The 14,072-nt window shown below is 36.1% G+C and overlaps 1 protein-coding gene across 1 annotated transcript in view; it reads right to left on the bottom strand.

Annotated features, from left to right (window-relative positions):
* Positions 1-14,072, bottom strand: part of LOC150092333 (Fanconi anemia group A protein homolog) — a 388,676-nt gene that overhangs the window by 189,800 nt on the left and 184,804 nt on the right. Inside the window, exon 19 of the mRNA XM_090415063.1 lies at positions 4,645-4,705. Within this exon, the coding sequence (XP_090271189.1) occupies positions 4,645-4,705 (61 nt within the window). The remainder of the gene's footprint in view (positions 1-4,644; positions 4,706-14,072) is intronic.

Raw genomic sequence — 14,072 nt, 5'->3', positions numbered from 1 at the left:
TGTTATTCAATTTAGCTAGTGAATCCTCTAGACTTGTAATAGATGTGTTTAGGAGTACATCATCATCTGCATAAAGCAAAGAGCTAAGTTTGACATTTCCAATTCAAATATCAGGCTTGATGCCACTTTCTTTCATAATGTGATCCATATAGATGAAGAATAAGAGTGGAGATAATGTGCATCCTTGTCTTACCTCTGAATTTACATGAAGCCATATTCCTGTATTTGCTTCAATTCTAACTGTAGAATTAAATATAGACTGTATTTTTCTGTATAATGGTCCATTCACCCCATATAATTATACTGTTTTGAAAAGCTTTTCCCTGGGCACCTTGTCATATGCTTTTCCAGATCTAAAAAACTGAAGTATAGATCCTTTTCATATTTCCAAGATTTCTCAACTCCACTTTTTGATCTGATCCTAGCTTGTCCTATTCCAAGTTTCTCTTCCACAATCTTTCTCAACCTCTTTTCAAGTATGCTTGCATAAATCTTACCTGGAACACTTAGAAGAGAAATTCCTCTGTAATTCTCACATTGTTTTATTCCCCTTTTTATAGATGGGTACTATGAGAGCCCTACTCCAATCATTGGGAATTCGACTTTCTGACTAGGCCCTTTCCAGGACTGCTTCTTTAACTTCTAATGTCCACCATAGTGCTCTTATTTTTCTATTCCTTGCAGACAACTTCACTATATACCTCCTTAGTTGAATCAATGTCTTCTTCAGAGTTTGCCAATGAGACTTCAAGGTTTGGTTCTTGTTTCCAATTTGTTTCATTTTTTCTTCAATAATGGTTGCATAGTCAAGTCTACAATTTACTTGTAAAAGCTGCTCAACTTTAATTCTGTCTTAAAAATTTTAACATGCTATTCTTTTCAATGTGATATCCATTTTTATTCTGCTCAGTACTAAGTAATGGGCAATTCCAATTTTCAAATCCTTTGTACACTTGTGCATCCTGAATGAGAATGAAGATATCACCATCAACAATGATGTAGTGAATGAGGCTTTTCTTATTTCTTGTGTCTTCTCTCTATCTATATGAACTCGTGCACATCTTTATGTTGATACATGGTTAGTAATGACTACTCCATGTCCTGAGCAGAAGTTCAATAAATACTTACCATCATTATTAGCCTTGCTCTTTTCTCCAAAATTTCCCAAAATGTTCCTTATGCCTGGTGGGACTCATTTCCTATTCTGCTGTTCAGATCTCCAACAAGGACCACTTTAACGATTTTCTTTATGTCAGCCGTCTGTACTAATGACTCAAAAAAATTCCTCCACTTCTTCCTTAGAAGAACCTTCTTTGGGACCATAGGCACAAATAAGTTTCACTGTTCATGTCTCCACTTTGAAGTTTTCCCACATAACCCTACTTCAAACTGCCTTACAATCAAGAAGTTTATCTTCATATTTGGTGTTGAATGCTATTGCTACTCTTTCCTTAATCATTATTGCTTGAAAATAACATCCAATACTAAGTTCTCACCTGTTTTTGTCTCAGTAATGCCAATTATGTCCACATGTACTTTCCAAATTCTTCTGCAATTTCGATTTCCTTTCCATTAATTTAATACTCCTTATATTGATGGTTCCTATCTTCATTTCTTCTGATGTTAGATTTTAACAAGATATAAATACAAAAGTTTATTTACCTGGTTGGTCAAGTGGAAGATACTTTCACTTTCAACCAACAGGTTGCAAGATCAAATCTCACTGTGGCATAAACATATGTTAAAGTCAACCTGGTGTGAGATTATCATCCTACTTACCGGAGACTAGATGTCATTTTAAAAACAACCACATGTAGTGTCTAGAAAAGGTTTCTCAGAATATCTTAACCTTAGTCCACTCACGGTACAAATATAATTAACTATGGTATTCAATAAAAAATAAATTATTAGACTCACCACAATACTTCATTATTTATCTAATAATAATGCCAGCACATACTTGCAGCATGCTTCCTGAACAATTTCCAATGGTAAGTGTACTTATTGGAGTATACTTTCCTGCTGGGTTATGTTCATTTGGAATTCATAAATGAATGAAACAGTTTATATTCTTATGTTTTTTTGTTTATTACACATTGTCTCATTAATTTTAAGAAAATTTTCATCATCATGAATTAAGTTTCCTGAAAAACTAATTTCATCAAAATTCATATTAGGAATTTCATATACACAGATATAGTACTCTGTGAATTTTTCACCATTATGTCAAGAATGCTGGAAAAAATTGGTTGTTTTTATTACATTAACAAAAACATGTTGGAAGTTTATTTTTCAGTTGGTTAGACTATAATAAATTTAGTTTAATCCTTTATCTAAGTGTGAGCAAACAAAGTTTGTGCCTGAAAATATCTTCAGGACAACATCAGCCAACTCGTAGCAAAGGTGGACCAAGCTAACATCACCCCTTCTCAGTATCTCCCAAAATGCAAAACACATCTCCTTGCGGATATGTATAATGTTATGCATTAAGGGAAGGGCAACTACCCAGGCTAGTTTCGACACTTTATTGAGGTCTCTTCAGTGGGAGCCAGGCCCAGAACTGGAGATACCAGGCAGAAGCAATGGCGAGGTCATCTTTACCTATAGAAGTTGCCAAAAAGGTGTGCCACCTTTTTATTAAATTACTCTGGATTTAGAGAAAGATGTTGAAAGTTTATTTTTCACTTGGTTAGACTATAATAAATTTAGTTTAATCCTTTATCCAAGTGTGAGCAAACAAAGTTTGTGCCTGAAAATATCTTCAGGACTGGGGTAAGGTAGTACAACACCGGCCAACTCGTAGCAAAGGTGTACCAAGCTAACGTCACCCCTTCTCAGTATCTCCCAAAATGCAAAACACATCTCTTTGAGGATATGTATAATGTTATGCATTAAGGGAAGGGCAACTACTAAGACTAGTTTCAACACTTTATTGAGGTCTCTTCAGTGGGAGCCAGGCCCAGAAGTGGAGATACCAGGCAGAAGCGATGGTGAGGTCATCTTTACCTATAGGAGTTGCCAAAAAGGTGTGCCACCTTTTTATTAAATTACTATGGATTTAGAGAAAGATGTTGAAAGTTTATTTTTCACTTGGTCAGACTATAATAAATTCAGTTTAATCCTTTATCCAAGTGTGACTATTAAGTGTAACTGTGGGAGATACTGAGATAGGAGTGATGTTAGCTTGATCCACCTTTGCTACGAGTTGCCTGGTGTTGTACTACCTTACCCCAGTCCTGAAGATATTTTCAGGCGCAAACTTTGTTTGCTCACACTTGGATAAGGATTAAGCTAAATTTATTATAGTCTAACCAAGTGAAAAATAAACTTTCAACATCTTTCTCTAAATCCAGAGTAATTTAATAAAAAGGTGGCACACCTTTTGGCAACTCCTATAGGTAAAGATGACCTCATCATTGCTTCTGCCTGGTATCTCCACTTCTGGGCCTGGCTCCCACTGAAGAGACCTCAATAAAGGTCAAAATTAGTCTGAGTAGTGGCTCTTCCCTTAATGCATAACATTATACATATCTGCAAGGAGATGTGTTTTGCATTTTGGGAGATACTGAGATAGGAGTGATGTTAGCTTGGTCCACCTTTGCTAAGAGTTGCCCGGTGTTGTACTACCTTATTCCAGTCCTGAAGATATTTTCAGGCACAAACTTTGTTTACTCACACTTGGATAAAGGATTAAACTAAATTTATTATAACAAAAACATTTAACCCAGCAATAAATAAAACATCACTAAGTGTCCAAGAAAGTATGTGAAATGTGCATATTTGGCCAATTCTTTTTTTAGAATGACAAAACTAAAGTTTATGAGAGAAGACATCCTGTTATTTCCATATGAGACTGAGTAACTACACCACAGCTGAAATGTAATAAAAATAAACACAGTTAATACACAGGTTTTTCTGTTTGTTTACCAATGAAGTTTGTTTATATATTTAAAATGTGCATTCAATTCCTAGCCATCCTTTTAGCTTATTTTGTTTGTTGTCACTTGAACATGTTCAAGTTGGGAAGGGGCAAATCACCTCCTGCTTACCGAGCTTGGGGATATTGGGTTGGTATACCACAAATCATAGTATATGCTTCAATTAAAACCATATAACTTCATTGAGGAGGGAATGTGTTTGTTTCAGGATATATCAGTAACCAATAATTAAGGGTAACCTATGTTTGTCTGATATATTTAAATTACTAAAAAAGTGTAAATACACGAACCAATATTAATGAGACATGAAGTTTAATGCCATATCAAACAATGTTTCATAACCTCCTTCGTTTCTAACTGCTGACTTACAAGTTACGTATAGACTATATATTATCTGATATAATATCTCATTTGAACCACATGATTGTTGTGTTATGAATAACTTTTCTCTTTCATATGCTTTTCTAGATCTATAAAACTGAAGTACAGCTCCTTGTTATATTCCCATGATTTCAGAACTTGATGTCAGAAAAACTTTAATGAAAAAATTAGCACTTAAGGAAACTGGGGGGGGGGGGGGAAGCAATAATGTGCATGCGTTTTGTTATTTGAAGCCAATAAAACAATATAAACACACACAAATTATGAATGAAAAATAAATGTAATAATGTATGCATTTAACAGTATGGAAAAATAAATCACTTACTAATCTTGGAGACATTAAGGTTGACAGAAACTGCCCAATATAATATGGCTTCCTAAATATGCTGCAGAAAATAACACATTGCATTAAATGCAGACTACTATAAAAACTTATCAATTTCATCTGGAAGAAAGGCAAATATATTATATATATATATATATACATATATATACACAAAACTAATTTATTTCACCAGAGATGCTAACTGTTAATCAATGCTAAGAGTTACCGTAATTTATGTTTAAACTGGTGAAACTAGTTTGGAATACAGCATATGAAGGTGGTCTGAAAAATTCTAGGCCTCGACTGTAGATGGCAACATTATTGGCAAGATTTTTTTTTTCTAAGTTGGTACATCTGTCATAAGCATCCATATGAAATTGCAAGTCATTCTATCAAGTAGTTTGTTTTATACAGCAGTCAGAAGCAAAAGTGTTGTTTGTATCCCTTGAAATGGATAAAATTGAGTATCATGGGTTATAAAATTCTTCGTAAAAGAAGGTTTAACAGCAAAAGAAATTCACTTGAGGTTCATAAAAGTTTATGGGCATTCTCGTTTTCGACCATTAAAAAATGGGCTTCCAAATTTAAACATGGCCGTACCAGATTTGACGATAATCCATGTGAAGGATACCAAAAAAGTGTAACAACACCAGAAATCATTGATCAAGTGAATGATATGGTACTGGATGACAGGCGAGTGCAAGTGCGTGAAATTGCTGAGGCTACAGACATTTCAAAAGAACGTGTAGGATATATTTTGCATGAAGAATTGCATATGAAAACGCTTTATGTTTAAACTGCACAAGATGGATGCTGTGCTTACTCAGAGTTATTGTTTTACCCTTGCTCACAAGGGTAAAATAATAACTGAAGAATATTATTCGGATATTTTAACAAGACTAGACAAAAAAATTCATGAGAAAAAAACCCAGTTTGCAGAAGAAAAAAATCATCTTTTATCAGGACAATGCACCTGCCCACAAAGGTGTTTTGACGATGGGAAAAATTAAGGGATCTGCACTAAAAATTGTTGGAACATCCACCCTATTTCTCAGATCAGGCTCCCTCTGACTTCTGTCTCTTCTCGAAATTAAAACTTTTCCTTGCTGGTCAGCATTTTTCTGCAAATTGCAACTGTAGAGGGGTATGGACAGACTTATGTGTTCGTCGAACATGTTGTTTATTATTTTAACGGTATAATAGAACACAGAAACTAAGTAAATAATTAATTTATTAACTTGATGCTGATATTTTGCTGGTATTATAACCAGCATCTTCAGAGCACAAAAACACTGTTTGTCACAATACGCGAGACTAAAACAACATGGTGTACTTATACAAAATTGTAGCAGCAACACAAGGACTAGAGTCCTGATTTTGGCGCCCTCTATCTGGAAAAAAAAAAAACCGCTATCATATATTACTAGAGTCCTAGAAAAGTGCTAGTTTTTTCTTAATATGACTGTCTCCCAGATCTTCGGCAAGTTGATACAGCCATATTTGTTGAGATTTGGAGTGTGTTTTAGGGCTTCTGTCGCCTCTAAGAACAATCTCTCTGATTTATATGGGTTTCTGTGTAGTACTTTTGTGTTTTTCCAGTTGATCCTGTGTGCAGGGGTATCCAGAGCATGGTCTGCTAGGCCCGACTTCCCATAATGCTAATTCCGGACGTATCGTTTATGTTCGCTGATGCGGATATTCACAGTTCTTCCTGTTTGACCGTAGTAGGCTTGATTGCATGAGCAAGGTACTTGGTAGACTCCTGGATGTGATAAAGGAGGAATGCTGTCCTTGGGTGAGCAGATGAGGGTGGCTAATTTGCTACATGGTCTGAATGTAGTGTGTAGTTTATGTTTATTGAGAATTCTTGAGATCTTTTCGGATGTGCCTTTAATGTAAGGGATGGTGATTATTTTGTTGTAGTTCTCTGTGGTGGATGGTGGGAGGGGTTTCTTAGGAGTGTTTAATATTTTGTTTATTTTTTGTGGATTCTAGCCGTTGGCCAAGAAGGTGTGGCGTAAGTGAGTCAGTTCAGCAGTAAGAGCCTTGTCATTTGAACAGATTGCTCTCGCTCTATGGGTTAGCGTTTTTAATATGCCATATTGTTGAGAAGGATGATGGTGTGATTGTTTGTGTAAGTATCTGCCTGTATGTGTGGGTTTTCTGAAAACTGAAAATGATAAGGAACCATCTGGGAGACATGTGATGAGTGTATCCAGGAAGGGCAGACAGTTGTTGGCTTCCAGTTCCATAGTAAAGTGGATTTTTGGATGTTGGCTATTTAAATGTGCTAAGAATGTTTTCAATGTCTCAGGGCCATGTGTCCAAATAGCAAGCACATCATCAACATAGCGTAGCCAAAGTGTTGGTTTGAGAGTGGCTGTATTGATTGCTTGTTTTTCCAGGTGTTCTATGTAAAAGTTGGCTGGGGGGGGGGGGGGACGACCGCAATTACAACAAGACCTCGTCGTCGTGAATCTATCGTCACTCACCTTAAGCAAAGAAGCCACGACTGCTTTAAGTCGAGGGCACAACTTTGCCATAACTCCCAAGCAAGTTCCAAAAGCCGAAATAATGGCTTCCATCGAACGAGGAATTTATGACCTGCCTCCAACAATAGCTAACAACATACGTTTAGATGTGGCCAACATCCTAATCAAGTCCAAGCCTCTCAAAAATAATATCCCACATAAGGAATTGATTGCTATAAAAGAGCTACACAACAACAGCCAGATTACCATAACAAAAGCAGACAAAGGAAATGCAACCGTGGTGATGGACACAACTGAATATGAAAACAAAATGCACACACTATTACAAGATCAGTCAACATACAAAATTATAGATCGCAATCCCACCAACACACAAAAGAATAAGGCACGAAAATTATTAAAAAAGGTCACTTCCTGGCCCAAAGACACAGTTAACAAACTCAAACCCTTCCATGTTAAAACACCGAGGATCTATGGATCACCAAAAATACACAAACCAGGCACACACCCCTACGCCCAATTGTGGACAGTATAAATAGTCCCACATACAAACTGGCTAGACATTTAGCGAAGCTACTAGCCACTCTCACTAACAATTCTCCCTCCTTTGTCAAAAATTCAGCACACCTAAAAAGCATCTTAAAACACCTCTCCCTAAAAAGCTCAGACTTAATAGTAAGCTTTGACTTCACTTCACTATTCACAAATGTACCACTAATAGAAACCCTCAATCTACTGAAGTCACACTTTCCCCCTGATATATTTGAACTATTCAAATTCACAATACATGCAGGATATTTCACATGGAAAGGGAAAATATACAAACAAATTGATGGGACAGCCATGGGCTCCCCCCTTTCCCCCCCTAGCCAACTTTTACATAGAACACCTGGAAAAACAAGCAATCAATACAGCCACTCTCAAACCAACACTTTGGCTACGCTATGTTGATGATGTGCTTGCTATTTGGACACATGGCCCTGAGACATTGAAAACATTCTTAGCACATTTAAATAGCCAACATCCAAAAATCCACTTTACTATGGAACTGGAAGCCAACAACTGTCTGCCCTTCCTGGATACACTCATCACACGTCTCCCAGATGGTTCCTTATCATTTTCAGTTTTCAGAAAACCCACACATACAGGCAGATACTTACACAAACAATCACACCATCATCCTTCTCAACAATATGGCATATTAAAAACGCTAACCCATAGAGCGAGAGCAATCTGTTCAAATGACAAGGCTCTGACTGCTGAACTGACTCACTTACGCCACACCTTCTTGGCCAACAGCTAGAATCCACAAAAAATAAACAAAATACTAAACACTCCTAAGAAACCCTTCCCACCATCCACCACAGAGAACTACAACAAAACAGTCACCATCCCTTACATTAAAGGCACATCCGAAAAGATCTCAAGAATTCTCAATAAACATAAACTACGCACTACATTCAGACCATGTAGCAAATTAGCCACCCTCATCCGCTCACCCAAGGACAGCATTCCTCCTTTATCACATCCAGGAGTCTACCGAGTACCCTGCTCATGCAATCAAGCCTACTACGGTCAAACAGGAAGAACTGTGAATATCCGCATCAGCGAACATGAACGATACGTCCGGAATTATCATTATGGGAAGTCGGGCCTAGCAGACCATGCTCTGGATACCCCTGCACACAGGATCAACTGGAAAAACACAAAAGTACTACACAGAAACCCATATAAATCAGAGAGATTGTTCTTAGAGGCGACAGAAGCCCTAAAACACACTCTAAATCTCAACAAATATGGCTGTATCAACTTGCCGAAGATCTGGGAGACAGTCATATTAAGAAAAAACTAGCACTTTTCTAGGACTCTAGTAATATATGATAGCGTTTTTTTTTTTTTTTCCAGATAGAGGGCACCAAAATCAGGACTCTAGTCTTTGTGTTGCTGCTACAATTTTGTTTAAGTACACCATGTTGTTTTAGTCTCGCGTGACTAAAAAACACTGTTTGTTACAAAAACATTGTAACAAACAGTGTTTTTGTGCTCTGAAGATGCTGGTTATAATACCAGCGAAATATCAGCATCAAGTTAATAAATTAATTATTTACTTAGTTTCTGTGTTCTATTATACCGTTAAAATAATAAACAACATGTAGAGGGGTATTTTACAGATCTTACTGAGAACCACTACAGGAATGGGATAATGGTGCTGGAGTATCGCTGGAATAAATGTATTAGTCTTAAGGGGGATTATGTTGAAAAATAAAAATAATTTTGAAATTATAAATTCGTTTTTTCATTGTTAGGCTGAGAACTTTTCAGACCACCCTCATATTTTATTACTTTATAGGTTTTGGGTTGTGGCCTAAGTATATCCTTTTCTAGTTCTGTTATGAAATTGTTCCATCTCTTTCTTTCTCTCTCTCTCTCTTTTTATGTTTTTTCCTTACTTCTTTTTGCAATTGCACTATTTCTTTTATACTCTATTTCTGCTTCTATTGTTTTCAAATTTAGCAATTCCCGGTAACTGTCCATTTTTGTTTTTATTATATTTTCTATTTCTTTGTTCCAGTCTTGTAGTCCTCTTTTTCTAATCCATTTGCACTTTATTCCTAGCTTTCTGTTGCTGCTTTTGTGAAAATTTGTTTCAAATTTTCCAATTCCTCTTCTACGTCACTTGATTCATGTGTGGTTTCTGTTTTTAAGTTTGTGCATTTTTGATATTGTTGTCTAACACGGGGATCCTGTAATGAAGAAATTTTGTAATTTGGTTGATAAGAATTTTCAATTTTATGTATTTTTAGACGGTTTAAATTGAATTTTTGCTGATACCATATAATGATCAGAGTTAAATTCAAAGCCTTGATATGCTCTTACGTCTAAAATTAACTCCGCTAATTTAAAATTTGCGATAATGTTGTCAATTACTGATTTGTATCCTCTGGCTGACCAAGTATATTTATGTATTTCCTTGTGTTTAAACACCAAATTCATTATTCTCATGTTATTTTAAATGACAAAATCATGCAGTCGGTGACCATTTTGATTAGATGTATCTTCGCCAAATTTACCTATGTTTGTTTTGTATTTTTTGTTTCCTATTCCGGCATTTAAATCTCCTGCTAATAGTAAGTCAGTTTTGTTTGTTTTATCTGTGGCTGTGGCATTCTGTAATTCTTTATAAAATATATTACTGTCTTCTTCTTTTCCCTCTTCAGGTACATATGCACCAATCATTGTTATGTGGCCTCTTAATGTCTTGAGTCCAATTTCTATTAGTCTTTCGTTCAACTAGTTATAATACAAAAAATTTAGTTTAATCCTTTATCCAAGTGTGAGCAAACAAAGTATGCGCCTGAAAATATCTTCATGACTGGGGTAAGGTAGTACAACACCAGACATCTTGTAGCAAAGGTGGACCAAGCTAACATCACTCCTGTCTCAGTATCTCCCATAATGCAAAACACATCTCCTGAGGTAGTACAACACCAAGCAACTTGTATTAACTCTCAACAGTGGGAACCAGGCCCAAAGTTGAGATACCAGGCAGAAGCAATGGCGAGGTCATTTTTACCTATAGGAGTTGCCAAAAGGTGTGCCACCTTTTTATTAAATTACTCTGGATTTAGAGAAAGATGTTGAAAGTTTATTTTTCACTTGGTTAGACTATAATAAATTCAGTTTAATCCTTTATCCAAGTGTGACTATTAAGTGTAACTATTTTTCATCAAAATAGTTATAATATACAATACTGTTCTTTAGAGAGTTATGTACCATAATCATTATACCTGCTTTTGCTCTTTCTTCTTTTTTTACCCCACTGCAGATTTGTATAGAGCCTGCGTAGCTCAGTCGGTATAGACAAAGCCCTTTGGTCGGAAAGATCTGGGTTCAATCCCCATCAGTGACATGAGAAACCTTTATCTGGTCTATTCCAAGGTGAGTTAGCCAGTCTCATACGGAGGTAGGGATTTTTTTCATCCTGATACTCAGGTTTTTCGTCCCCCCAGAAAAGGTAAACCAGCCCCACGAACACACACTTCTACAGACAAGACATCCTGGAATAAGGAGTAACCATCCTGTTCTGTAGGACTTTTACCTTGTAGGCATTTGGTACAAAAATCCTACAGAATAGGATGGTAAAAGAAGAAGACAGTACGGTCTATGCATGAGCGTACTTTCTTCTTCTTTTACCTCTTCTGGTGCATATGCACCAATTATTGTAACGTGGCCCCTTAATGTCTTGAGTCCAATTTCTATTACTCTTTCATTCAAATAGTTATAATATACAATACTGTATAATACTGTATATTACAATACTGTATAATACTGTATATTACAATACTGTATAATTCTTTAGCGATTTATGTAACATAACCATTACACTTCCTTTTGCTCTTCTTTTTTTACTCCACTGTAGATTTGTATATAGTTGTTTCTTTTGTACCATTTTGCTTTTTCTTTGTTTCTGTTACTATACATCTTTATGTTAGTTTGGTTAGTTGTTTATCAAGTTCCTCTTCTTTGTATGCATGCTTTTCATATTCCATGTTGCAACCTTTATTATGTGTTCCTTTTTCCAATTTCGTTTGCCTTTTCCTAAATTGTGGTCTTTTCTCTGATAATCAGTCTGGCTTTTCTTTGGATGAGACTTGAAAGTATATTGAACTTCCCCAGGGCAGGTTACTAACCTGTCACTGGGTAAATCCATGATAGGGCTACTACCTAACCTCTGGATAGGCAGATCTAACAGCATTTACTCTGTTAGGATTATACTGCCCATACTCTGTCGCCAGTGCTTCGTTTGTATTTTTAGAACAGAATGGACCACGAGAAGGTGAGGTTGGCATTTGAGTGGGAGAGGCTATGTATTGCTCTTCACCACCCCTTCCACTCAAAGAAGATATTTATAAAGCCTAGAAATGGAGGAAAAGTACTGTAAAAGGAATCAGGGATGATAAAGGTGACATAAAAACTGAAAGTATTGTGGTTGTTTGTTGTAATTACTTTGAATGATTATTAAACAAGTTGAACATTAACAGAACAGTGATAGAAAATGTTCAAAAATAATTTAGTAAGGAGTACATATAAATATTCGAAGCAGAAAAGCCATCAGAAACCTGAAATGTGGGAAGGCATCTGGAATAGATGATATTCCATCCCACCAACCTGTTTGGCCAAGTGGTTAGTGTATCCACTCTCCAGCCAAAAGGCTGCAGGTCTGAATCCTACCATGGGCATGGATGTTTGTGATTGTCTGTGAAAATACAAGTGGTGGTGGTGGTGGTGGTGGATTGAGTGGTGGAGATGGAGAGTTGTGGAATGAGTGTCCTCCCTCAATGAGTCTTTGGAATCGTTGGAGGTGTCATGTAATAATTAGGATAATAATAATATATTCAACCAGAAATTCTCAAATATGAATATAAAAGTTTTACAGTGGCAACACTGCATAACTTCAGAAGGCCTGATAGAAAGTTGAATTTCCGATAACTGCAGTAGAGTTCTCATAGTACTAATCTATAAAAAGAGAAATAAGACAATGTGAGATTATGAATTTATTTCCCTACTTAGTGTTCTAAGTAAGATCTATGCAAACATATTGATAAGCAAAGAAACATTTGCAGAAGAGAAACTAGGGGAAGAACAAGGACAAATAATGGCTTGTTGAGATCACATTTACACTTTGAAACAAATAGTAGAGAAATCATTAGAATATGACATGGATGTATATTATTTAAGTTTTGTAGATCTGGTAAAGGCATATGACAAGATGCCAGGAGAAAAGTTGTTCAAAATGCTATGGTAATATAGAGTAAATGGGACATTGTACAGACAAATATATAGCCTAAACTTTAATTGTAAGGCAGCAGTTGGAACTAAATGAGGTACAGATGATTTGAAGTGTAAGTCAAGGACAAATGCTGTTTCCTCTCATTACTCATCTATATGGATCTGTGTCATCTTTTGGACACCAGGAAAGATAATGAGAGATGTGCTACTAGTGACAGTGACCTTTCTATGAATATAAAAGATATATAAACGCGAATTTTTTTTTTTGAGAAACAGATTTACGACCGGAACATGGAATGTTAGATCATTATATCAACAGGGTCAACTCAATATTCTGCAACAAGAATTAGCATGCTATGAATGGTTCATCATTGGTATATGTGAGATAAGATGGCCAGAATCAGGAGAATTAACAATAGCATATGGGCAATAAATCAAGAATTGAATTAGTATCTTTTCCCACTTTTTTTTTAAATATAAGAACACCAAGAACAACATAGTGACAATGCCAAATACAATAAGCAAATTGTTCTAAGTACGAGGGTGGTCTGAAAAGTTCTCGGGCTAACAATGAAAAACGAATTTATAACTTAAAAATAATTTTTATTTTTCAATATAATCTCCCTTAAGAATAATACATTTATTCCAGTGATGATCCACTGCCATTATCCCATCCCTGTAGTGGTTCGCAGTAAGATCTGCAAAATACCCCTCTACAGCTGCAATCACCTCTTGATTTGAAGAAAAATGCTGACCGGCAAGAAAGAGTTTTAGTTTTGGGAAGAGATAGAAGAGAGCCAAATATGGGGAATAGGATGGATGTTCCAACTATTCATAGTGCAGATCCCTTAATTTTCCCACTGCCAAAACACCTTTGTGGGCAGGTGCATTGTCCTGATGAAAGATGATTTTTTTTATTCTGTACACCGGGTCTTTTCTCATGAATTTTTTCGTCTAGTCTGGTTAAAATATCCGAATAATATTCTCCAGTTATTGTTTTACTCTTTACAAGATAACTAATAAACAAAATGGCTTTAGCATCCCAAAACACCCGATGCCATGACCTTTCCTGCTGATGGAAGAGACTTTGTCTTCTTTGGCACTTAACAACTGGCTTCTGTCCACTGTTTTGTGACTGCTGTTTGG

Source organism: Typopeltis vanoorti, chromosome 26 (assembly GCF_054136105.1).
Source record: "Typopeltis vanoorti isolate ZY-2024b chromosome 26, IOZ_Tvanoo_1.0, whole genome shotgun sequence".
NCBI lineage: Eukaryota > Metazoa > Arthropoda > Arachnida > Uropygi > Thelyphonidae > Typopeltis > Typopeltis vanoorti.
Note: the sequence above shows the minus strand (reverse complement) of the source record. Positions and strands in the feature narration are given on the sequence as shown.